Source organism: Carya illinoinensis, chromosome 15 (genome assembly GCF_018687715.1).
Source record: "Carya illinoinensis cultivar Pawnee chromosome 15, C.illinoinensisPawnee_v1, whole genome shotgun sequence".
NCBI lineage: Eukaryota > Viridiplantae > Streptophyta > Magnoliopsida > Fagales > Juglandaceae > Carya > Carya illinoinensis.
The window spans coordinates 6,443,274-6,466,886 of record NC_056766.1 but is presented as its reverse complement, the minus strand read 5'-3'; the positions used below and the strand labels follow the sequence as shown (position 1 = coordinate 6,466,886).

Below are 23,613 nucleotides of genomic sequence, written 5' to 3'. Positions count from 1 at the left end.
AAATAATTATACATAGAATTTTTGAATTTACAAATACTATCCATTTACATTTAAACCTATCAATATTGGAAATTGTCACCTTCTAACAGAGGGAAGTAATCATTATAATTTGATATTTTAAGGTGTAAACTGATGATCTTGAGTACAAAATAGAGTTATAGTTTGAGATGCAAAATGTTTTTTTTTTTTTTTTTTGTTCTTATTTTTATAGGATTTTTGAAATTTATATCCCAATAAATTTAAAATAGGAATGTTGTATTGAACGACTGGTGGTCCAAGACAACCTAACGCGGCTGTGACAGGAGCGATGGTGCCACAACTAGCAAAAAGCGCCCCTTTCTTTTTCATCAGTAAAAAGTAAATAAATGGGAATTACGTAAACATCACCGAAATCTGAAAATGAGATTTGCATTGACGAAATTCGAATCTCTTCAAAAAAATATAGCAAAAAAACAGTGCGCACGGGGACGGAGAAAGGAAGTGAGGGTTTCACTCAGAAAGAAGAGAGAGAGAGATGGTTTGGGCAGTGAATCAACAGATTGCAAGAGGGAAGAGAACTCGGATATGGGGAGGAGCATTGCTGTGTTTGCTTTTCCTCATGTTGGCCACCCCCAAGATCCCTCGCTCTTCCAAGAACCATATCTTCGCTGACATGCGCAACTTTCTCGGTAATCAAACGCTTCACCTGACTATACGTATCTATGTGTATGTTATCTGCGTATTGTTTGATTCTTTTCTTTCTGGGTTTTGACAGGAGTGCCTAACACGTTGAATGTGATTACAAATTTCCCATTTTTGGTTGTGGGTGTTCTGGGTTTTGTTCTCTCACTCCAAGGAAATTTTTTTAACATCAGGTTGTGATCTTTTATTTGATCATTTTTATTGGTATGCTCTTGGTTTTGAATCTTTGTGGGTTTTGTTTGAAAATGGATTTGGTGTAGTTTTCCAGGAGAGGTTTGGGGTTGGGCACTATTCTATGCTGGAATAACAGGGGTGGCTTTTGGGTCTGCTTATTATCATATGAAGCCCGACGAAAGTAGAGTGATGTGGGATACATTGCCGGTGAGCATTACAACACTATTCTAGAACCCTCAATTTTATCTTTTATTATTTTCAGTATCTTCATTTTTATTCTGAGAATTTTTTGGAAAGGAAAAGAGACTGATGTTGATTATTTATTACTTGTTATGCGAAAAAAAGGTCTTAGCTGAAGTCGGCCTAACCGAATGGTGGGGAAGGTTGAAAATCGTTGTTCAATGCAGTTATTTTTCCTTTTTCTTTTCAGAAACATACAGCACATAGTTACAAAAATTTAACATGGATACTGTTTTTCGGTTTCCTTGATTGATCAACTAGGGGAGTCAATGGCACAAAGAGGAAAAAGTAACTAAAAATAATAATAAGAGGACATGCGCTTCTCAGGAATTCCTATTTTTGCTGCACTTATTAGTATTTTAATTTTAGTCATGTTAAAGTGCATCATAATATGAAGATGATGATCTCCTGATCAAGCTTTATGCTTACTTTTTTTAAAAATATATGCAGATGATGATCGCGTATTCCTCACTTTACTCTAGTTTTATTGTGGAAAGAGTGAGTCAGAGGATTGGATTAAGTTCTCTATGTACCCTCCTTTTAGTTGCTTTTCTTAGCGCAGCTTATGGGAGGTGAGGTTTTAGTTTTAAATTTTCATAGTTACCTTCCAGTTTGATTACTTCCACCAACTTTGTTTTGAATTATGTCAAAGTTCAATGCTGAATATGGTTTGCTGGTCGGTTGCAGAGCATATAATGATCTTCGGTTGTGCATGGCGTTCCAGTTGATTCCGTCAATAGCCATCCCAGGCATGACGTATGTGTTCCGATCCCAGTATACTCATGCTAGATATTGGCTTTTTGCAGCAGGTATGTCATGTCCTGGTAATTTTTCATTTTGGCCTAATCTGTTAAGATGGTTAGACATTAATTTCGTTTAGTGATTTTGCCTTGGGAAACTACTGCAACCATCTGTGTTTTGGGCAACATAACTGAAGAGAAAAAGTTCTATTAAAGCAAATATGCTTTAAAATGAAAAAATAAAATATAAATAAATAGGGACAGTGTGAAATGGTACTTCGTACACCTAGAAATATTTTGAAAGCTATTTGAGCATGATGTTTTTATTTTGAAAATATCTATATGCATGGAACAAGGATAAGGCGAATTTATTGCTAACTTTTTTTACAAGTAACGATCAATTTATTATACAATATGCTAAAGGTGCATTTCTAGTAAAACGAGGATTGCAGATTTTTTGCAAACTAATTGTCATTACATGTGAAGTTACACTCATATTGGTAATACTCTTTTTATTTTTTTATTTTATTTTATTTTATTTTTTAATTTTTTTTATAATTAATAGGAAACTTTATTCCCAAGAATAGGCAAAGCCACAGGACGTATACAAAGGAATACCTACATCTCTCTAAAGACAAAAGAAAAGCTAATACAAATTCAGGAAGTTAACATAGTTGTAATACTAGTCAGACTCTCTTACATGGTTGTCATAACCTCTAAATATAAGATAATTCAACCCTAAAACCCTGGTAACTTTAGATCAAGATAATCCTTACCATACACATTAGCTTGAATTAAAAAAAAAAAAACTTAGAGTAACCTAGTTATATTAGCACAGAATATTGCTTCCTTATGCTGCTACAGTGCATTGGACAGTACTCACAATATATCCATTTTTCTTATTCCAAAAAATTTGCATTCTATGGATTTTATGTTTCCTGTTAGTGATTTTTCTAGCTTTGAGGTTCAAGTAACACTTCGAGATTGGAGAACTGAATCAAGGTTTATGTTAGATATGGTCTAGGTTAGATAGATTTCTAATCTCCCCGGAATGGGAAATTCACTATCCAGAGGTGTGGCAGAAGAGATTGCCTCGTTTGTGCTTGGATCATTGGCCCATCATGCTGGACCGGGGGGGGGGGGGGGAATTCAAAGAAGGCAGCAACATTTTAAGTTCGAAAACATGTGGCTGCAAACTGAAGGCTTTGTGGAGAGGGTCGGACAGTGGTGGTCTTCATACCAGATTCAGGGTACTCATAGTTTTGTTTTTGCTGGAAAGCTAAAGGCTTTAAAACAAGATCTAAAGCTTTGGAGCAAGCAATCCTTTGGCAATATCGGGGAACTCAAGAAAACAAAGCAGTGGGAGATACAAGAGTTAGAAAGGGTTCAAGAGTTAAGACCTTTGAATCAGGAGGAACAAACCCAAAAATTAGCTTTGGTTGTAGAGCTCGAGAGGATCATTCTAATGGAAGAGATCTCGTGGAGGCAGAAGTCTAGAGCTTTATGGCTGAAGGAAGGTGACCGTAGCACTAAGTTTTTTCACAGGGTTGCCAATTCTCACAGGCGATCCAACAACATCGAGATGCTGAAGATTGATGGGTCAGAGTGCAGGGATTTGCAAGTGATTAACAATCACGTGGTTAGTTTTTATGAACAGCTTCTTATTGAGCAGGTGGGGTGGAGGCCTAAGCTAGAGGGGTAGGCTTTTGAGTCCATTGGACCTTTGGACTCAAATCGTTTGGAGAGGCCATTCGAAGAGGCAGAGGTGTTAGAAGTGGTAAGGAAAATGGCGAGAGACAAGGCTCCGGGTCTAGATGGGTACTCTATGGGTTTTTTCCAAACTTGTTGGGAGATCCTAAGGGAGGACTTAATGGAGGTGCTGCAGGAGTTTTATTCGTTTGGAAAGCTTGAGAAAAGCTTAAATGCCACTTTTATAGCCTTAATACCAAAAAGGGCGGGAGCCGAGAATATACAGGAGTTTCGTCCCATTAGCCTAGTCAACAGGGTCTATAAGATTTTATCCAAGGTACTGGCAAATCGCCTTAGTCAGATCGTTGGAAAGATTATTTCAAAGCCTCAAAATGCATTTGTAAAGGACAGACAGATCCTAGATGCAGTTCTCATCGCCAATGAATGCTTGGACAGTAGATTAAAAGCGGGTCATCTAGGGATTATATGTAAGCTAGACATGGAGAAGGCGTATGATCGTGTTAATTGGGACTTTCTAATTGACATTTTGGGGAAGTGTGGTTTTGGGGAGAGATGGCGTACTTGGATCCGATGGTGCATTTCTACGGCGAAATTCTCAGTCTTAATAAATGGAAACCCTACTGGTTTTTTCAATAGCACACGAGGACTAAGACAGGGAGATCCGTTGTCCCCATTACTCTTTGTCATTGTAATGGAGGCTTTGAGCAGAATGATCTCAGTCCTGGTTGCAAATGGGCATATGACTGGTTACTTGATTGGAACCCCAGGAGGGGGTAGTATTAACATTTCCCATTTATTGTTTGCAGATGACACCCTAATTTTCTGTGAGGCGAACCAACTCCAAGTTAGAGTACTGAAGGCACTCCTACTTTGCTTTGAGGTAGCGTCAGGCTTGAAAGTGAATCTGGACAAATCAGAGATGGTGCCTATTGGCGGTGTTCAGCGTCTAAGACACTTGGCGAATACTTTGGGGTGTAAGACTGCTACACTCCCCATGACATATCTAGGCCTTCCGTTGGGGGCCCCCTCGAGAGCAGTTTCGTTATGGGATACAGTGATTGAGAGAGTAGAGCGACGTTTAGCAGGTTGGAAGAGAATGTACTTATCAAAAGGGGGTCGGGTAACGTTAATAAAGAGTACCCTATCTAACCTCCCAACATATTTTCTTTCCCTGTTCCCTATTCCAGCAAGGGTGGCACTTCGTATTGAGAAATTACAACATGACTTCTTGTGGGGCGGAATAGGAGAGGAGTTCAAGTTTCATCTAGTCAGGTGGGAACAAGTTTGTAAGCCCATCTCGAGTGGGGGGTTGGGCATTAGAAAACTGAGAATCTTTAATCAAGCGCTACTTGGAAAGTGGTTGTGGAGATACCATAGAGAACCAGAAGCTCTCTGGAAGTTGGTGATTGAAAATAAGTATGGAGAATTATGGGGTGGTTGGTGTTCTAAGGAAGTGCGAGGGGCTCATGGCGTGGGATTGTGGAAACATATTAGACAGGGATGGGAGGTTTTCTCTCACTATACGAGGCTTCGTTTAGGAGAGGGAAACAGGATCAAATTCTGGTATGACACCTGGTGTGGTAATTGTGCGTTTAAGGATTTATTCCCGACATTATTTTTGGTTGCAAGCGACAGAGAAATTAGTGGCGGAAGTCATGGTGGTCATGGGGGAGCAAATCCAGTGGAATATCAGTTTTAGCAGGGCTGCTCAAGATTGGGAAATGGACACTTTTGAAGCCTTTTTCAGCCTCTTGTACTCAACCAAACCAAGTGTTCAGCTTCTAGATTCGTTGTGGTGGGTACCGTTGGGAAAATGTATGTTTTCAGTCCGTGTTTTCTACAAGGCTCTAACACAAGGGCAACCCTCACAGTTTCCTTGGAAAAAGCTTTGGAAACACAAGGCGCCCCTCAAAGCGGCTTTCTTTGTGTGGTCCGCTTCTTTGGGCAAGATCCTCACAACGGATAATTTGAGAAAACGAAGGGTGATCATCGTAGATTGGTGTTGCATGTGCAAGAAGGGGGGAGAATCTGTTGACCATCTTTTATTACACTGTGAGGTAGCTCGAGGGTTATGGAACGAGGTTTTCTGTAGACTAGACTTGGGTTAGGTTATGCCGGAATCAGTTGTGGCGGTTCTTGCTAGCTGGACAGGTCTGAGGGACAACAACCAGATTAAGGCAATTTGGAAGATGATCCCGATATGCATTATGTGGTGTGTGTGGCAAGAGCGCAATGATCGGACATTCGAGGATAAAGAGAGATCAATGGAGGAGCTGAAAGTCTTCTTTTTTAGAACTCTCTGTACTTGGGCTATTGCTGTTAGTTTTAATGGCCAGAATTTACATGAGTTTCTTATTTCTTTTGATCCTACGTAGTGTAGGACATTCTTTGTACTGAACGTGGCATTTTGCCTATTCTTTTGAATATATCTTCTTACTTTTCTCAAAAAAAAAAAAGGTTTATGAAACTTCAAAGAGATCAGTTTGAGTTAAAGCTATTCCAAAGTGACCACTTTTATTTTGTCCCAATGAGGGCTGCTAACTAGGCATCAGGTTCTGGGAGACATTTGCATCTGTGCATATGAGGCTTGATCTTGACAGAAACCTTCATCACTCATGTTGGGTTAAAACTTTCTATTTCCTTTTTATTTTTTCAGTCTAGAATTTATTAGTTTGCATAGAACTGTACAAATAATATCCTGTATTGGAGGATTTAAATTCTTGCAAATTGAAATTCAGTGCTGAAAATTGAAGTAGTTCATGGAATTTTGAAAGTGAAAACCTAAATACTTGAAATTTACCTCCCGAAGTCTCTGGGAGCTAATAAAAAAAAAAGTGATTAGTCAGGATGCCCGGGATTAGTCCGGACCCCTGGGATTAGTCCAGATTCTGTTCCCCTACACCTGGTGCCAATAAAAAAAAAAAAAGTTTTTGGGAGTGTCAAAGCTTCAGTTTTCAATACCTATAACTGAAAAGGTGATTTTTTGTTCAGCATTTTTTGGGTTCTAGAGGATATGTCCCCAATGTCATGCATATCTGTAAAGAAAAAGGGTAAAAGTGAAAAAATCTTTCCTAGGAGTGATGGGCAGGTATTTGCAGCTAGGAGTAATGGGCAGTTATATCAGCTATGATTAGGCTGGATATATCTGTTTCTTGATTGTGGCAATTTAATTTAGTGAGAAGAATAATCCTTGGGAGTAATCAGACGGCTGTGCAGCAATATTAGGCTGGAACTATTTGTTTCTTTGTTGAAGTAATTTAAATCTCCATTTAGATCATGTGTTGTGCTCTGGAAAAATTACACATGCTTACTGCAAAAGCTTAGGAAATGATGTCACCTACAAGTTTGCATTTATTGATTTCTTTTGCTAGTTCGTGGAAGGGACTGGTACTGAAGATAGTTGCTTTTCAGAATTGTGAAATCATAGGTTCACTCCCCCCTTCTTTCTTTGGCAGGCATCTCTAGATATAAAACTTCTTTCATCTGATTTGAATCTGAAAAATTAACTTACTTTATGTTATTTCGTTTTCTTCTCTCTTTTCTTTCCTTATCCATTTAATAAAATTGTTTGTTTCCTGCAATCAGTTTGCCAATATATTGTTCGGGAGGAATTGCTGTAGTTTTGAAAACTGTGATGTTACTATCTTATAATACATTTGCAATGCCTCGCCCATGTATGTTGGATAATTAAAATTCTGGAAACACATTGGTACAGGAGCACATGTTCTAGCCAAATTTGAAGGTGTTGCTGACAAGAAAATATACTATGTAAATCGATACCTTATCAGTGGGCACTCCTTGGAGCATTTATGTTTAGCAATGGTTCCTGTTCTGCTCAGTGTGATGCTAATGTATAGAAGGATGAAAGTTCAACGGTACTTAGTTTAGCTGTTTATATTTTTTTTCAAAAAAAAAAAAGGAACAAATTTGGGATATTAACAGCATGATCAACTCTTATCATAACCTGTTATTCCAATTCCCTTTTGCTATATTTTTTTTTACTTATGACCATCAGCGCAATTCTGGGCAACATATAAAGATAAAAAAGTGCTACTTGATATCTTGTTCTGATCTTCTCACCATTTTTATTCTAGATTGTTATTTTGTAGGTCGATTCTAGATTGTTACTTGCAGCTTAGACGAAGTCTGGGGATCTTTCTTGTTCTGACGTATTAGTGGGATATCTAACAGATTAGGTGATCATAAAGAGCGTCCAGGAAGAGAGTAGGAACAACCAATGAAGGCAAGCATGGTGAATTAGCTAGTGGATGACTGATATTTTTCAGAGGATTTTAGCTTATTTGAGGTAATAAGTGATTTCTACTATCTTCAACTTTTGTCAAGAAAATCATTGCCAAGGGAGAGTCACATCGATCTTTCTCCCCTATTATTGTCCAGAACTATGATTTTTTTTTTTTTTTTTTTTCAATCAAAACATAATCAGTGCTGGTTCCATTATTTTCCTTTCAACAGAGATTTCCATCCCAGGTCAATTTTGCCTATGCACTTAGTACCAGATGGCATAAGATCTACCATTTTTTTCGAGTAAATATTGAAAGCATTTGAGGGCTTTTTCCCCCTTTTCTAATCTGCATGAAATGCACTCCCCGCATGGTTCACAACATGATTTTGATCGCTAGCATTTATAATTTTGAAAATAATATTATCGATGTGTGCTTCATTTTGAAGTTGGACTTTGGTGATCGATAACCAGATTATTAACATCATTTTCACCATTGCCTTGTGACAGTGTAGGATTTAGGAAGTAATGATTGACAGCTTTTCATGCTTGGTGCCACTGTAAGTGGAACTCTCTACTTTCCATTTTACAGTCACAGCACATGGAGGGGGGATCTACTGATCATCAGAAGTAAAATTATTTCCTTTTTATTTTAACGCTTTTCTTATGAGAATGGCTATGGTTTTCTGTCTGTAATGTGGTGTGTTATGATTGGTTTCAGGTTAAGGAGACATGAAGGTGGTCAGAGAAGATCCAACTTTCAACGTTTTGCAAGCTTTTTGAGTTTGTTTGCCGTGATATGTTGTACTTATTCTACTTTTGTCTGCCAATAATATGAATTCAATGTTCCAAGCATCCAATGCAATGATGGGTATTGCTGGCTAACAGTTTGATACATGTTTGGCACACGGGGTGCTTACATGACATACACATGCTTTCACATGCATTTTTGTAGTTCTCTTGTATAAATCCCATTTTGCCCTTGTATCTACATAATTTTCTATTACCCAGATCATGATATGTTCTAGTACCCAGATCAAAAGTTTGAAAGAAAACAAAAGCTGCAATGTGTTTGCATGTGGCTACAGGAAGATGCCTTTTAAATTAGCTTTTGATGTATGATTTGCACTATAATTCCTAATCAGATACAATTGTATGCTGTTCTCTAAAGCATTCATTTACTTCATCATCTGTGTAATTAATTGCCCACATCTATGATGTTCTTCCAACATGTGTGACTTGTATTCACTGTGGTTTTGTTGCGATCTTAGTTTCCATCTTAAATCCTAGAACTGAGGGTTTAGGTGAGTTCCCTTGTGGAAGTCGGCCCATCCTTGTTTACCAATTTGGAAGCTAGATACTATGATTACTTTTTTCAGCAAATATTACAAGAATAGTCAAGTCGTCATGGAGTTTGAACGCAAAACTAGGGTCTAAGAGGTAACTGGGGATGGGAATGCACCGACCCATTTGGCTAATATTGGGTGCAACAAAGTTACCACTTCCATGGACTTTTTGTGTACTCCACGAGATTGTGTCTCTCAGTATCTTCATGATGTCATTGACCATTGGTGAGATCTGCCAATCCGCCATAATCTGGCCCATGCATGTTTGCCATGATTACATCTAAAGAGTCACCTTCAGGGATTATCTGCTTCATCTCCAGCTTCTTTGCTTCATTGAATGCTAGTAATATGGCTCTTGCTTCTCCATGCTATAAGTATCCTCAAGTAGAAGTCTTTCATCGTCATTGCAGATGGCTGCTAACATGTAGAAGTTTAGCTTGATTGCGACATAAATATTCAGTTTGAAGTTGTCAGCTTTAGGCCTTTTTGCTTGTAGCTCGAGGGTTATGCCCGCATGCCTCCCTTTGATCCCTGTGTGGTTTTCATTGTGTTGATCCATGCCATCATATTGGGTTTTTCTTGGTTGTGAACCACCTTGTTCCCCAGAATCCAGGTCATAACCATAGTGATCACTGCAAATAAAGATAAATTGTTAAACTCGACAGAATTGATCCCAAGCAAAGAGATACGGTTTGTAATGATCGTAATCCACTCCACAATGTGTTTGTTTGCAGAGAAAATGTGGAAACTGACACTCCAAGACCAAGAGGTTTTGTAGTTAACATGTATTAACAAAGATTGAAAACTCGAGTGGCTGCCAAGACAGTTACCAAGGACTTCAACACACAGGCTGGCATTACAGCTACCTCAGCAAAATAGGACCCTCATGCCCAAAAAGTGAATAATACAGAGAAAGGAAAAGGACCTGCATGGAAAGCATTTTGCCTAGTGCGTTTCCATATTTGGAGGATTCACCCACCTAATTACTCTCCAATCTTGCAATCTGAAAGTAGTGTACTTTAATATCAATATTCCACTGCTGCATCATTGAGATTGAGGCTACTGCCTCTTCTATTTAGCATTCACTCATTTATTTCAAACAGTTATTACAAAGTTGGATCCATCAATAATATTTATGTGATTCTTCACAATGTGTTTGCATATTTATTTTTTCATTCTATTTAATTTTTTTTAATCTAAATATTCATTTATAATTGAATGTTGAGATCCACAGTACTGTCTATCTCTTTGAATTTTATGTAAAATTATTTGCTAAAATTTTTTTTAAAATTTATTTATTTATTTTTTCTCATTATCTTTTAAAGAGGAATGTTAGATACAATCTTAAGGTGTGTAAGTCCCGTCCAGTCTTTTTGAAAAAAAAAAATTAGATTTATTATTAAAAAAATAATTTTTTATATAGATCTCATATTCATTAACTATCTTTTAAAAAAATGCATAAGATTTATACATTTAAAACTGTAAATATCATTTCTTTTAATTAATTTTGTTGCTATAAATGAGTTAGGACTACATCTTTAAAAAAAATCTATTCATTATTTATTTTTTTATTATTATTTTTATTTTATAATATAATATTAGATAAAAAGATGAGAAGATGATAAAAATTAAAATAATGAATAACATTACCGTAGAAGTGTTGTTACTTTTGATAAGTTAATCTTTGAAAGTTCTACACTTGTGAGTGTCGGTAGTTCTCAAGTACTAAACCCATCTTTCCACTTCAGCTTTGTCTTTTGTTCTTTCTTTTCTTTTTTTAAAGCTGTCTTTTGATTAGTTCTAATAATCATATCTTTAAGTTTGCCTTTTTGTCTATATTTTCTTAATCAATTATTTTAGATTATTTTTCCCAATCCTAAAGTTTTAAATTTGTGGATAAACTTCAAATAATTATTAATTTTTACTATTTAATTATAACCATAATCAATGATTCGACTCCACTATATCAATATTTTAAGACAAAATAATTATTAGATAATCTTAAATTATAAATAAATTGTACTTTTAACCTATCCCAAAATATTATATAATTAACAACAAGTAATCAATGAATATAACCTAATTTATATTTTTACACGAGAATTATTATAGTTATAAAGAGATTTTATAAAAATAAATTTATAAATTAACATCATTTTATATGATACAGTAGATCTATTTTATAATAAAAATAATTTTATAAATTTATCATATAAAAATATGTCAGTTTGTGAGATCAATCCGTGGATAAACTACATATGTTTTTACATACATGTAATAATTAAATTATTAAAAAAAAAACGTATAGAAGCACTTTCAAGTTAAGATGTATCTTTTATAAAATAACGTAAAAAAGAAAAAATCAACCTCGAAAGCAACATAATTAAAAAAAAAAAGTACTTAATTGACTTTGAAGTCAAGTTAATGCAAACTCTAATCACGATTAGGTAATGAATGGATCATAAACTATAATTGGGATTAAATCTCAAGTCTTGTCGGTGGCATTTCTCACTCTTGCCTTCCCTCTATTTGACCTTTGACCATACCAAAATCCGGACTCCATTTATTAATAATTTATAACATGGGTAATGATATATATATATATATATATATATATATATATATATAATAATAGAGTACACAAGTATCATACAGTCACTTTAAAAAAATTTGAATCTATTATTAAATTTTTTTATGTAAATTTTATATTTATTTATTTTTTTAAAAATAATTATATAATACTTACATATTCACGACTGTAATTATTATTTCTCTTATAATATTTAGACAAATACCCAAATCCCATTTCATCCCTTTTATATTTGGGATCTAATAATTTATCAAAACTAAAATATAATTTGTTCAATATTTATGTTGATATTATTTTTATTTTTTTATTTTTAACTTAGATTCGTGAGACGTCCTCCAATATTTTAGTTTAATATAATAAAGTATTTTAAGAGTCTCTATTACATACATTATTTAATCCAAAAATATCATAAAATGGATAGTTATAAATTCATATATCTACTCTCCATATTCTAAGCCCTATAATTTGAAAATAAATTTTAGGTAATTTAAATATTTACATGAAAAGAATGGTAATTCAAGAAAATAAGTACAAATTATCCTTCAAGATAAAGTTATATGCTAAATTGCCACATAATTGCAATACAACAAAAGAATGACAGACCCCACAAATTTCTGACGAATTTCACTCCATTCACATGTTAAGCACCGAAGACAAAAAAAAAAAAAAAACGTGTAAGATGTACAGTTCACATCGCATAATTATTAAATAAATATTTATATAAATAAAATGTTAAAATCTTTGCATTTAAGTCACAGAGAGAGAGAGAGTGACAGTAAAAAGAAAAGGAAATCACAGAGACAGTTCCGTAGGAAGAAAAATCTCAGAAACTACGAGAGAGAGAGAGAGAGATTATTCCTTTCTGTTCTTGCCAGTTTGCACGATTCGGTGAGATTTCTACCAAAGCAAGCAACTCAAGTAATCTTTCTGAATTCTCTTTTTCGATGCATCTCTCTCTCGTTTGTTTTTTTATTTATTTGTTTTGAATGAATTTTTAAAGATCTTCTGTATCTGCAGAAATCGCAAGATGACGGACAGAGTCTACCCTTCTTCCAAGCCCACCGCCATTAATGGCACCACCACAGCCGGTGTTAATAACACGACAAACCCAGCTGCCGCTGCTGCCCCTGGCAAGCCCCAACTCCGGCAACCTTACCGACGTCCACCCCAGTACCAAAACCACCGACGCCGACGCAGCGGACGTGGCCTGTGCTGCTGCTGCTGCTTCTGGTCGCTCCTTGTACTCCTCGTGGTGACTCTTCTCGTTTCCATAGCTGGCGTCGCACTCTACGTCATCTACCACCCCCAGCGGCCCCAGTTCTCGGTCTCATCCCTCCGCATTTCCAAGCTCAACCTCACCACCACCGCAGACTCTTCCTCGCATCTTTCTTCCCTCCTCAACCTCACTATCTTCTCCAAGAATCCGAACTCCCAAATCACCTTCTTCTACGAACCCTTCGCCCTCTCTTGCTTATCTTCACAGTCAGTCCAAATCGCCAACGGCTCTATCCCGGCGTTCGTCAGCGACAAGAAGAACGAGACGACTTTTCGAACAATCCTGGCGGTGTCGAGAGATCTGGACACGGATTCCGTGACGGCTCTGAGGTCGGATCTGAAGAGGAAAAATGGCGTCCCCATGAAGATTCAGATGGACACCGAAGTGAAGGTGAAGCTGGGAGGGATGAAGAGCAACAAGGTGGGTATTAGGGTAACTTGTCAGGGTATCAACGGGGTTGCACCGAAATCCAAGTCCCCGTCGGTGGCTTCTGTTTCTGGCTCCAAATGCAAGGTCGATCTACGGATCAAGATCTGGAAGTGGACTTTTTAATAATTATCATTAAATTTTCTTTCTTTTTGCGGGTTTGCTTTGCTCTTTATATTTCTTTTTAATTTTGTTCTTTTTTTTTTCTTTTTAATGGGATTTTTGATAAGTTTCAAAGATGATGATTGGGCTGACAATTTGAGGTTGATAGAAGATTATAAAAGGTATTAAGATTAGAGTTCTTTTAGTAAAGTTTTCATTTTTAATTTTTTAGAAGTTTGATGCTGTAAGCAATTCTGGAATTGTTATCAACTCCATCATAATTTCAATTCTTCTTAATTGGTAGCTTTCTGACTCTGTTTATTTCCTTGCATGGCTGGTTTTCATTTTGTTTGTAATCTGCGTTGAAAAGGGTTAATTTGAGAAATGATTTAATCGATATATTGTAAAATTATGGTAAGATCTACCGTAGCATTTATCTTTTCATTTTTATTTTGTGTATGTTTTTGCATGAATTGGGATGATTTTGTAATGAGAAGAGAGAAGAGAGCAACCGACAGGGAAAACATGACAAGAAATTTTGAAGGAACATTACGTGCAAAAATCTGAAAGAGAAAAAGAGTGCCACAAGATGTGTGAGGCTGTGTCTTTAGGAGGCATTTTTTCTTTAATTTGTTGTTTTTTGTTTTAACTTTTAATAGGAACCACAAGAAAAACAAATGGAAGAGGAAAAGCAAACAAAAAATAACAAAAGTGAATAAAATGGGTGTTGTTGGAGAAACCATGAATGCTAATGATGATCAGATGATCTAGTTTTAGATTGTTTCGATTGTGAAATGAGATTAGATGTGATGATTTTAGATATAAATTAAAAATTAAATAAAATAATATTAAAATATAATTATTTTAAAATTTAAAAAAATTAAATTAAAATTAAAAATATTAAAATTTTATTATATTTTATATAAGAATTTAAAAAATTATAATAATAAAATAGGATGGGTCGAGAATTCTTTTCATCCCAATCTCAAAACCACTGCAAAAGTAGTGAAATCAATGACTCCTGATGTGGAATGTGAAAGTTTTGGACTGTCAAAAGTCAACTCTTGATTGCATAGCAATTCCCACGTAATGTAGTAAGTCCAAATCCTTTCATCTTTTGGATTCGTCTCTCCGAGGTTTGATGGTTTCATCTTAGTATACGTTTGGATAGTTAAAAGTGTTTTATTTTATTTTATTATTATGATTTTTTAAAATTTTAAAATAATAATAATATTAAAAGATAATATTTTAATAATATTTTATTTAATTTTTAACTTTTATCTAAAATCATTTCATCTCATTTTATTATTCAAACCATATCTAATTTAGAGCATAAGAATTTTTAATTATTTTTTTCTTTTAATAATCTTTATAGTAAATGCTAATTTTAGGAATAATTTTTTTTAGGAATAAAGTATTCCTAAAATTAAATCTATCGCCCATGCTTATTAAAAATATAATATAAATAATTAAATTTATATTTTTTACTAATTTAAAATTTTTAAACAAATGATTTCACAACGTAAAGAAAAAAATAAATAGAAGATTATTGATGAATAGTAAACCGAAATCTTCTTTTCTTTTCTTCAAGATCAAAGATTATGATATTGACTATGACGAGTCTAATAATGATATTAAGCTCAACAAAAGAAAATCATGTATTGCAAAGTGTAATCCCTTGGCAGTTTTGAAGTCATGCTTTGAGTAAGATAGATATGATTGAAAACCTCATGCATGCACGAGTCTAATAATAATAATGATAATAGTTATAGTGTAAAACATGGTGATTCTCATTGTTTTTAAAGGAAAGTGTGCGAGACAATATTATTTCTAAGATCAAATTTATATTCTCTCCTTTAAATATTATTAAAAAAAATGAGATGAATATCTTAGAATTTCTGCTCAGATTCTAAAATTACGTTGAAAGAGAGTCAAACATATGAAGTAGAACTTACAATATTTATATAAATAGTATAAACATGATAGATATATGAATTTGTTACGGCACAAAGAGATTACACAAAATACAAACTTACAAATTAATGTGTGTGATTTCATAGAATCAATTAGATTTATTTTATAATTAAAGTAACTTTACAATCAATGCATCACATCAAATGATATCAATTTATGGATTTACTTTTATATAATCACTTTATATCTAAATATTTTCTTGTTAAGGAATAAATTTCACATTACCTGTAGACAAGGTATTCAACATATTTATAAGCAACAAACAATCCTCTCATTGAACCGGTTTTATGAGATGAGTTAGGCTCATAAATTTTTTCATGATATCAGAGTCTACCAGAGGACGAATGATGGTTCACATTTCTTATCTATTGACAATGATCAGGAAAATACTAGCCTACACGAGAGAGAGAGAGTATTGAAGAAAAAAGTCTATATTGTGTGTGAATAATATTTTAGATATGTTTATAAGTAATAAGTAATTATCTCTTATTAAACTGTTTTATAAGATAAATTAGGTCATAAATTTCTTCATTTCCTATTAACAAACCTCAAGTGCATGCAAAATAAAAAATAAATTAATAATAATAAATCTCAAGTGGAGTGCACGACGCTGAAAAGTAGGGGTTTGCTAAATTCGGTACACGTGATTTCTGGTCTGGTTGAGAGGGACAGTAGGAATTTGTGCAGAAGTTGTAAATTACGTTAGGGTTCCCGAATCCTGATCCAGCTAGGGTTTTTCTTCTTCTTCTTCATTATCATCATCTGAAAACGCCTCCCCATATATCCCAGAAAGTTTGATCACACCATGCACGTGCCTTTAACTTTAAGTGGCTGTCCATCGAGATACGCAAAAGGCCAAAAGGGATAGGAATTAGGATAATCCTTTTCTGTTTTGGTTTCCATGAATCCAAACTAACAAACAAACAAACAAAAATATGCCTTTCTAAAATTTTCTGGGTTTCAGAATTGTCCATTGCTCTACAGCTCTGAATTTGGCCTCTTTTGATAATATAATATTAATAATTAAATTTCTTTATTTTTATTATGATGATTTTACATTATATCAAAACAGAGATCTTGAGTTCGAATTATAACTATATACTCTATTATTATTTAATTAAATATTTCACATTTTAAATACTCATTCATTAAAAGAGAATCTAGGCCGTCCCGTTTAGATCTTGAGTTGAGTTGAGATAAATTGAATTTTTTATGAATAGTAATGAGTTAAGATGATGGTGTGAGATTTGTGGAGGCCACCTAAGATGAATTTAGATATATTTGAATGTTAAAATGAGTTTAGATGTATTTATAAAAAATTGAAAAAAATTATAGATCCTGTGTATAGAGAGATATTGAGTTAAAAAAGATTATAGATTCCACGTGTAAATAGGTTCCACGTGTAAAGAGGTTTTGAATTAAAATGAATTTAGTGATTTGAAATGTTAAACTAAGCTTAAAAATTATACTGAACTTCCAAACGGAGCCTAACTGATCAAGTTTTTAGGACAAAAAGTGAATTCACATTTGATTTATTTTCTTTTATATTCTTTGGGATGTGTGGTAATTAGAAGCTAAAAATGACTTTACTGGCTAATTATTGAAGGGATAAAAGATGATCAATGGGTTCTGACATTGTTGAATTTTATAAGATAGAGTGGAGTGTTATTTTATTAGAGGGAATAATATAATAAGGATGAATGGACTGAGACTTTATCTACTCCTACATTTTATTATTTTCTTTTCCCTCTTGCCTAGCTTAAAATATATGTATTTTCTTTATTGTTTTGTTTTCTCTGATCCACACCTTTCGTTCGTCCACATTTTCAGGGGGTTTTTTTTTTTCTATAACTTAATTAATTTGTTTATATATATATTTAAAAAAAATAATTTTTATTAATCAAGTGTGACATGTTTTGTAAATAGCAATATTTCTAGCCTTAAAAACGTAAGTACGTTGTAAATAAATACGTCCTAGAAACTAAAAATGATACTTTAAAAAAATTCACACATCTTCTAAACACCAAAACATTTTCCCCACAAAAAATAATAAATCATCTAAACATTCTATTGGTTGACAAAACAAAAAATTAAAACAAGTTTCACAAAAAATGTAAAAAGAGGCCCATTTGGAACTTAGACTCTGACATTAATTTTAAGTTGAATTTAACATCCAAACATCTAACTCTCAAATCACTAAACTCAAAATATCTTAACACGTGAGAGTCACAGTCTTTTTCAACTTTCTATAAACACATCCAAACTCATCTTAACATCTAAACATATCTAAACTCATCTCAGGCGAGCCTCACAAAACTCACTACTATTTATAAAGAATTCAACTCGTTTCAATATCCAAACAGAGTAAAGTGTACAATTTTTTTTTTCTCATAACCTAAAAGAAATATATATTTAAAAACATTCTCAACGCAAACATATTTTCAAAGAGCTCCAACTTATAAAAAAATCTCGAAAAAAACTATCTCAAGAATTTTAATACAAAACGTGTCACATAAGAGTATTGAATGAGGCTATATATCCTTACCCTTTTTCTTAGAGCATTGTTGATGGGCTTAACCTTTCGACTATATATATGACTTGAAACATTCCAGCGAGGAAGAGTCTGGGCCCAACAATACTTCGCAGGCCTTGGCGTTTAGATCCGAAAATTAAAAAACAAAAAAATTACAAATGAATATGAACCCTTGTTATTAGCTGGTTATAAAGTTATCTTCATCCGTTACTTGAAGTTTAAATATTTAATGAGGATGTAAGAGCCACCTCGAGACAAGGTATCAAACAACTCATCAAGGTTAAGAACGAAACTTTAATGTCTCGTTTGAATGTTAAAATGAGTTAAGTTTTTTATAAATAGTAGTGAGTTAAAATAATTGAATAAATTTTATAAAACTATTCAAAATGATTTTAGTTGTATTTAAATATTAAGATGAATTTATATATATTTATGATAGGTTGAAAAAATATTGTAAGTCTCATGTGTAAAGAGGTATTGGATTGAAAAATATTGTTGATCTTATGTGTAAATAGGTTTTGAATTGAGAAAAATTTAGTAATTAAGAGTTAGGTGTTTAGATATTAAATTCAGTTTAAAACCGCACTGAAAGGGTCGATTTTCACCCCTATATTTAACACTATTTAGCATTTCTCTTCACTTTGAAGAAAAGCTAGAAGTTGCTAAGCCTGAGTATTGAGTCATTGACCATGAAAGTATCAACATAATTAGTAAGGTGACATCATACAAAGCACGCCAAAAGTAGTAAACTGGTACATACCATTGTGGGCACGAGAGGAAGCTGAGTAGAAAGCTTACCAAAAAGTGAAAGGAAACAGAGGAAGGGAAGGCAGGAACCTCTCTTTTTGGGACCTGCACAAGCTTTCAAATGCAGTGATCCTCAAGCAGCGATGGGTCCCAGCTGAGTACCCTTCCTAGCCACTCATCATCCAACTCCCCAACATCACACCCGTCCACTTGGCTCTCCCCAAAACCTTCCTTTGCTCCCACCGCCACCGGCCTGTAATTACACCCTCCAACTTCTTCTACTGCGCCCCCACAAAACCCATTCTGCGGCGAACCCATCTTGGCCGCTGGCCCAAAATACTCCATGCCTGCCATCAGTGTGGACACCGGATCCGACACCGACGTCCCACAACTCTCACTCTTGCCGTTCCATTCGGCGAACGGAACTGTCAATGCAAACGATGACGAGGTCGACAAAGATGAAGAAGACAGTGTTGGTGGCGGAAAATCGTTCGCCTTTTTGTTGGGGTTAGTGGAAGTAGAGGGACACGTGATTTCCTTGTACAGCTCTTGCATGAACTTTGCTACCATTTCTTCTTTGATGAACAACTCTGACGACAGGTCGTCATTGCCGTCATCCTCCGTCAGCAGTTCGTTCAACTTTCCGGCAATGATGCCAGCTGTTGTTTCTGATTCGGGTGACAGCTCTGAGTTTCCTTCCATGGAAGAGAGAGATGAAGATACAGAGAGAAAGGGGGACCGACACCGACTGAAGATACAAGCACAGGCTACGAACTGAGCGAGATGGGTGAAGACTGTATATATGCATATATAAGAGTGTAGGAACCGCCCACGTGTCCTACTTTCTAATTTTTTTTTTCATATTTTTTAAATATTTTTAAAAACTAAAAATAATATGCCAATACACTAATATTTATTTTCTTAATTATTAAATTAAAATAATAATAATAAATTAAAATATATAAACGGTCAGAATAAATGACAAATTCATACAACACTGAACACACTATACGTATTATCTTATATATATATATATATATATATAACGTTATGAAGGGGTTGAAGAGGACGTGCCACGTTCGCATGCGTGGAGGTTTGCCACGTAGGAGCGTAGCTAGGAGGATGATGACGTGTTAGATTTAACGTTGGACCATGTGGCCGTGAGGTAGACATAAAGCCAAAACTTAGGTAGGAAGTGTTGCAAAGGATAAAAAGGGTACGTTTTTTCAATCTGATTCCTAAAAGAAGAAGATTTATTTGCAAGAAATGAGTGAGAAGTTACAGCCAAGAAAGCAATAGCTAGCGTTCAAACCAAAGACTTTTCTTGCCTTTTTGTAAACCTTGATTTAACTGATAAAATAGCTTTGGCTTTATGTTCTATATAATGACAATGTTTTCATGGAAACAAATAATAAAAAACAAAGAACTTTTACCTTTCAATAGTGGATTACAATGACTAACCCTATCATTAATCTTCAATAAGAAATCTTCTAAGATAAGGTTTATAAGGTTCTTTGATGTCATATAATACCTCAAATAGATGCCTTACAAAAGAACAATGACACTTATTGTTGAAGGTAAAATGAGCACTTTGTGCAAGGCCCACCAAAAGTCCATGAGAAATTGAAACCCACCATGTTAAAATAGAAGGGAGAGAGAGGATCTGACAAAGACAAGAAGTTGATTAAACATAAAATAAGGATGAAACATAAAGGTGGAGGAGATGGATTAGAAAGAAAAGAGGGGAGGTAGCATAGGAGAGTTGTTGACTTCATTTGGATATTGAATGGAAGGGGAGAGAGCTTAAAATTATTTTTCTTAGAGAGAACTCCATGGGAGCAATTGTAGAGCCTAGTGAGGATAGAGAGCTTATATCAAACTCAGCTGATAGTGAATTTTACACCACATACCTGTGGCTGTAGGCCTTAGTGCGAACCATGTATAAATATCGATCTTCTTTATTCTTGCAATTTATTCTTAAGTCATGAATGAACACCTCAAACACACTACCCCCAAGAACAACTATATGAGAGGAGAGGGTCATTTGACCAATACTCTTGAGGCCCAAAAAAACATCAACACTTAGCTATGATTTCTTCCATTGCTTTTGAATTTTCTACTGTATTTTACACTTCTAACACTTGAAGAAATGCATACATATACATACCTTTACATGCATTTGGTTAATTAGAACTAAGTTCATGCCCTTCTTAAAATATAGTATCTCAATAGATGTTCTACCTATGTGTTAGAAATCAGTACTTCGAGTAATTAGATCGCCATATCGACCTGATCATAAAGAATTAAAATTTGAAATTAAAAAGGCTTTAAAGCTTCCGATAGAGAGTAACACTGAGATGACAGAATCTTGTGCAGGTAATTACACTATGATCTCATGCTATAGTAAGGGCATTTAAATTAAAAATAGGTTGTCTTGCACATACTCAGTCCATTACAAGTACATTTTAAAGGCAAAACGGAAACAAAAATGTGTGTTCAATTTTTTCATAGTCACCATATTCCTAGCAGTAATGTGCATATGGAGGGCAGCAAGATCTATGGGGAACAGAGCAGATCACAGTACTGATAGCCTCATCTTCAATTAACATGTTCAACGTACATTAAATTAAAATGCAATTCAAAATCTGTGTTGTCATTACTGCTGTTTGTTAAGCAGAAATGTTTATCGATCAAAAGCAAGGGCTGCCTTTGTCAATCAAAATCAAATGATGCTGCATCGTTCTTGTTCTTCCGTTTGAAGATGAGACGTTATGCTCTTGTCATCGTCATGAATTCCAATAGGCGGTGCCAGTTTCACACGACAAACAGCAAGTTGATGAAGCAAGAGCTTGTATTCTATCAGGCAAAGCAAGATGGGGCGCTCTAGATTGGAAACAATGCGGTAGCAGCCACCAACGGGGTAACGAGCAAGTGCATTGGCTTCGTAAATGAGGGTTTTCATGGCATTGGCTTTTGCTGCCGGATCAAGGTTCTCAGTCATCTTCAAGATGTTAAGGATGCCAACTAATTTGTGGGCATTGAGAAAGTCATCTTGGCCATGATGCGAGGGGGAAAATGGGGCGAGAGGACAATGTTCTATCTCCACATTTTCTGCATGCGTTGGTATTTACATTAGGCGCATGCTTGGGTTATGGTGGGGGCGATTGTGATTGCCAGCACTGCTACTACTAATTTCTTTGTTTTTCAAACACATCACATGGAAAGATCGGGCTGTTTTATGCCTCAAAGTTTGCCGGTGCTTCTGCTAAATCAGTAGCAAATCGATATGAGAAATTTGAGGGAGAGAGTGGGGAAGAAAGCAATATATGCTTGCCTACATGGATATCATGCACTGCAGAAAGATCAGGGACGACGTGTTGGAGACGTGTTGGAGGCAGTTCTGACTTCTGAATATATTGGAACCTACATGATTCAGTTTATTTTTAAAAAGTCTTCCTATCCCTTTTTCAAGATTTTCTGACATGGTTTTAATTCTTCTAAACCAAGAAATCCATTCAACCAAAAGTGTTAATTGATATGATAATCCAAGAGACTAATGAATGGATGATACCCTAAAAGAAAAAAAGCTACAAACTTTGAATTTAATTGGTGGAAAATTGGTATGATATCTCAAGAGATAGACTCATGATTGTTGCTCATTAGTTTTTAAGTATGATTTGATCAATTTCAAAACAAGTAAGGCTATCTTGTTTATGGTGATCTTGTTCTATTGGGGTGGTGGTATTTTGCATGTTGTGTTACCTACATACATACCTACATACACATGTGTTTGGCATGAACAATGGCTTGCATTCAAGTTTTGAAATAAAAAAGCGGTAGTTTTGGGTCACCAGTTTTGAGTTAAAAGTTAAAAGATGCGACAATTGCGCATGTGATGTCAACAATTCAGACGACAGGCGCGCATAGAGAGTACGTCAAAATGAGGAGATATTTTTCACCTCGGGCAGATTTCAATGAAGTTGAGACTATTCTAATGCTATGTCCCTTGGCATATGTTATCTTCATCTGTGTGGAATCCTTTAGCTTAGGCTTTTTAAATTGCTTCTACAAACCAACCCAAGAATCTGCAGAGCTATAATCCTAAAATCTTTTTGTCCTTTATTGTGCACGGCAATCATCATAGAATAAACACAAGTTGTGTAAAAATTGTAAAATAGTTGCATCTATATCATTTTTGTTCACATATAAGGGTCTTTTGGGCCTTTGGCTCTCCCTGCAGTCGTATCAGTGAAAAAAATTCAACTAAGGTCTCGTTTGTTTTTACAGATGAGATAAGATAAGATAAAATTTTTTGAGATATGTTGAGATGAGATAAGATGAGATTAGATAAAATATGTGTTTGTTTTTAGAGATGAGATGAGATAAAAATTTTTGAGATATGTTGAGATGAGATGAGATAAGATGAAATATGTGTTTATTTTTAGAGATGAGATGAGATTAATTTGACTTTGTTATAATTACTAATATGATAGGACCTACAAGTACTTGTAGTACTTTTTATAATATTTTATTTATTTACCAATGCTGCAATTTTTATTTATATTTTTCTACTTCTTTTTTTATTTTTTTTTGCTGCTTCTTTTGTTTATTTATTTACCAATGATGCATTTTTTTTTACTGCTTCCTTTTTTATTAACCATTTGGTCAAAAAATTTTTTTTTTTGCTTTTTTTTTCTGTTTATTTTGTTTTTTTATTTACCAATGGTGAATTTTTTTTTTTTGCTTCCTTTTTTTTTTAACCATTTTGTCTTTTCTTTTTTTGGCTACTTCCTTCCTTTATTTATTTACTAATGGTATAATTTTTTTGAGATGA

The 23,613-nt window shown here is 34.6% G+C and overlaps 3 protein-coding genes and 1 long non-coding RNA gene across 8 annotated transcripts; 3 read left to right on the top strand and 1 right to left on the bottom strand.

The window, feature by feature from the left end:
- The first annotated feature begins 308 nt into the window (after positions 1 to 308).
- Positions 309 to 8,971, top strand: LOC122297187. Of its 4 annotated transcripts, none has more exons than XM_043107162.1 (9): positions 327 to 668; positions 755 to 854; positions 942 to 1,062; positions 1,546 to 1,667; positions 1,783 to 1,904; positions 7,261 to 7,420; positions 7,737 to 7,851; positions 8,301 to 8,415; positions 8,507 to 8,971. In XM_043107162.1, the coding sequence occupies exons 1-7, from the start codon at positions 515 to 517 to the stop codon at positions 7,771 to 7,773; spliced, it is 816 nt and encodes a 271-aa protein (XP_042963096.1). In that variant the 5' UTR covers positions 327 to 514; the 3' UTR covers positions 7,774 to 7,851; positions 8,301 to 8,415; positions 8,507 to 8,971. The 4 variants fall into 4 exon arrangements, with proteins under 4 accessions (XP_042963093.1, XP_042963094.1, XP_042963096.1 ...); XM_043107161.1 differs by having other exon boundaries at positions 331 to 668; positions 8,296 to 8,415; XM_043107159.1 differs by lacking the exons at positions 8,301 to 8,415; positions 8,507 to 8,971 and having other exon boundaries at positions 309 to 668; positions 7,640 to 7,764.
- Positions 1,911 to 6,628, top strand: LOC122297188. Its single transcript, XR_006238681.1, has 2 exons — positions 1,911 to 2,837; positions 6,003 to 6,628. It is a non-coding gene; the product is annotated as an uncharacterized LOC122297188 (long non-coding RNA).
- A 3,493-nt stretch (positions 8,972 to 12,464) lies between the features above and the next one.
- Positions 12,465 to 13,828, top strand: LOC122295377 (NDR1/HIN1-like protein 13). Of its 2 annotated transcripts, none has more exons than XM_043104384.1 (2): positions 12,465 to 12,609; positions 12,739 to 13,828. In XM_043104384.1, the coding sequence occupies exon 2, from the start codon at positions 12,749 to 12,751 to the stop codon at positions 13,547 to 13,549; it is 801 nt and encodes a 266-aa protein (XP_042960318.1). In that variant the 5' UTR covers positions 12,465 to 12,609; positions 12,739 to 12,748; the 3' UTR covers positions 13,550 to 13,828. The 2 variants fall into 2 exon arrangements, with proteins under 2 accessions (XP_042960318.1, XP_042960317.1); XM_043104383.1 differs by having other exon boundaries at positions 12,477 to 12,639.
- A 2,283-nt stretch (positions 13,829 to 16,111) lies between these two features.
- Positions 16,112 to 19,570, bottom strand: LOC122295851. Its single transcript, XM_043105103.1, has 2 exons — positions 18,831 to 19,570; positions 16,112 to 16,330 (listed from the first exon to the last, which is right to left on the bottom strand). The coding sequence occupies exon 1, from the start codon at positions 19,479 to 19,481 to the stop codon at positions 18,897 to 18,899; it is 585 nt and encodes a 194-aa protein (XP_042961037.1). The 5' UTR covers positions 19,482 to 19,570; the 3' UTR covers positions 16,112 to 16,330; positions 18,831 to 18,896.
- Between the last annotated feature and the right edge of the window lie 4,043 nt (positions 19,571 to 23,613).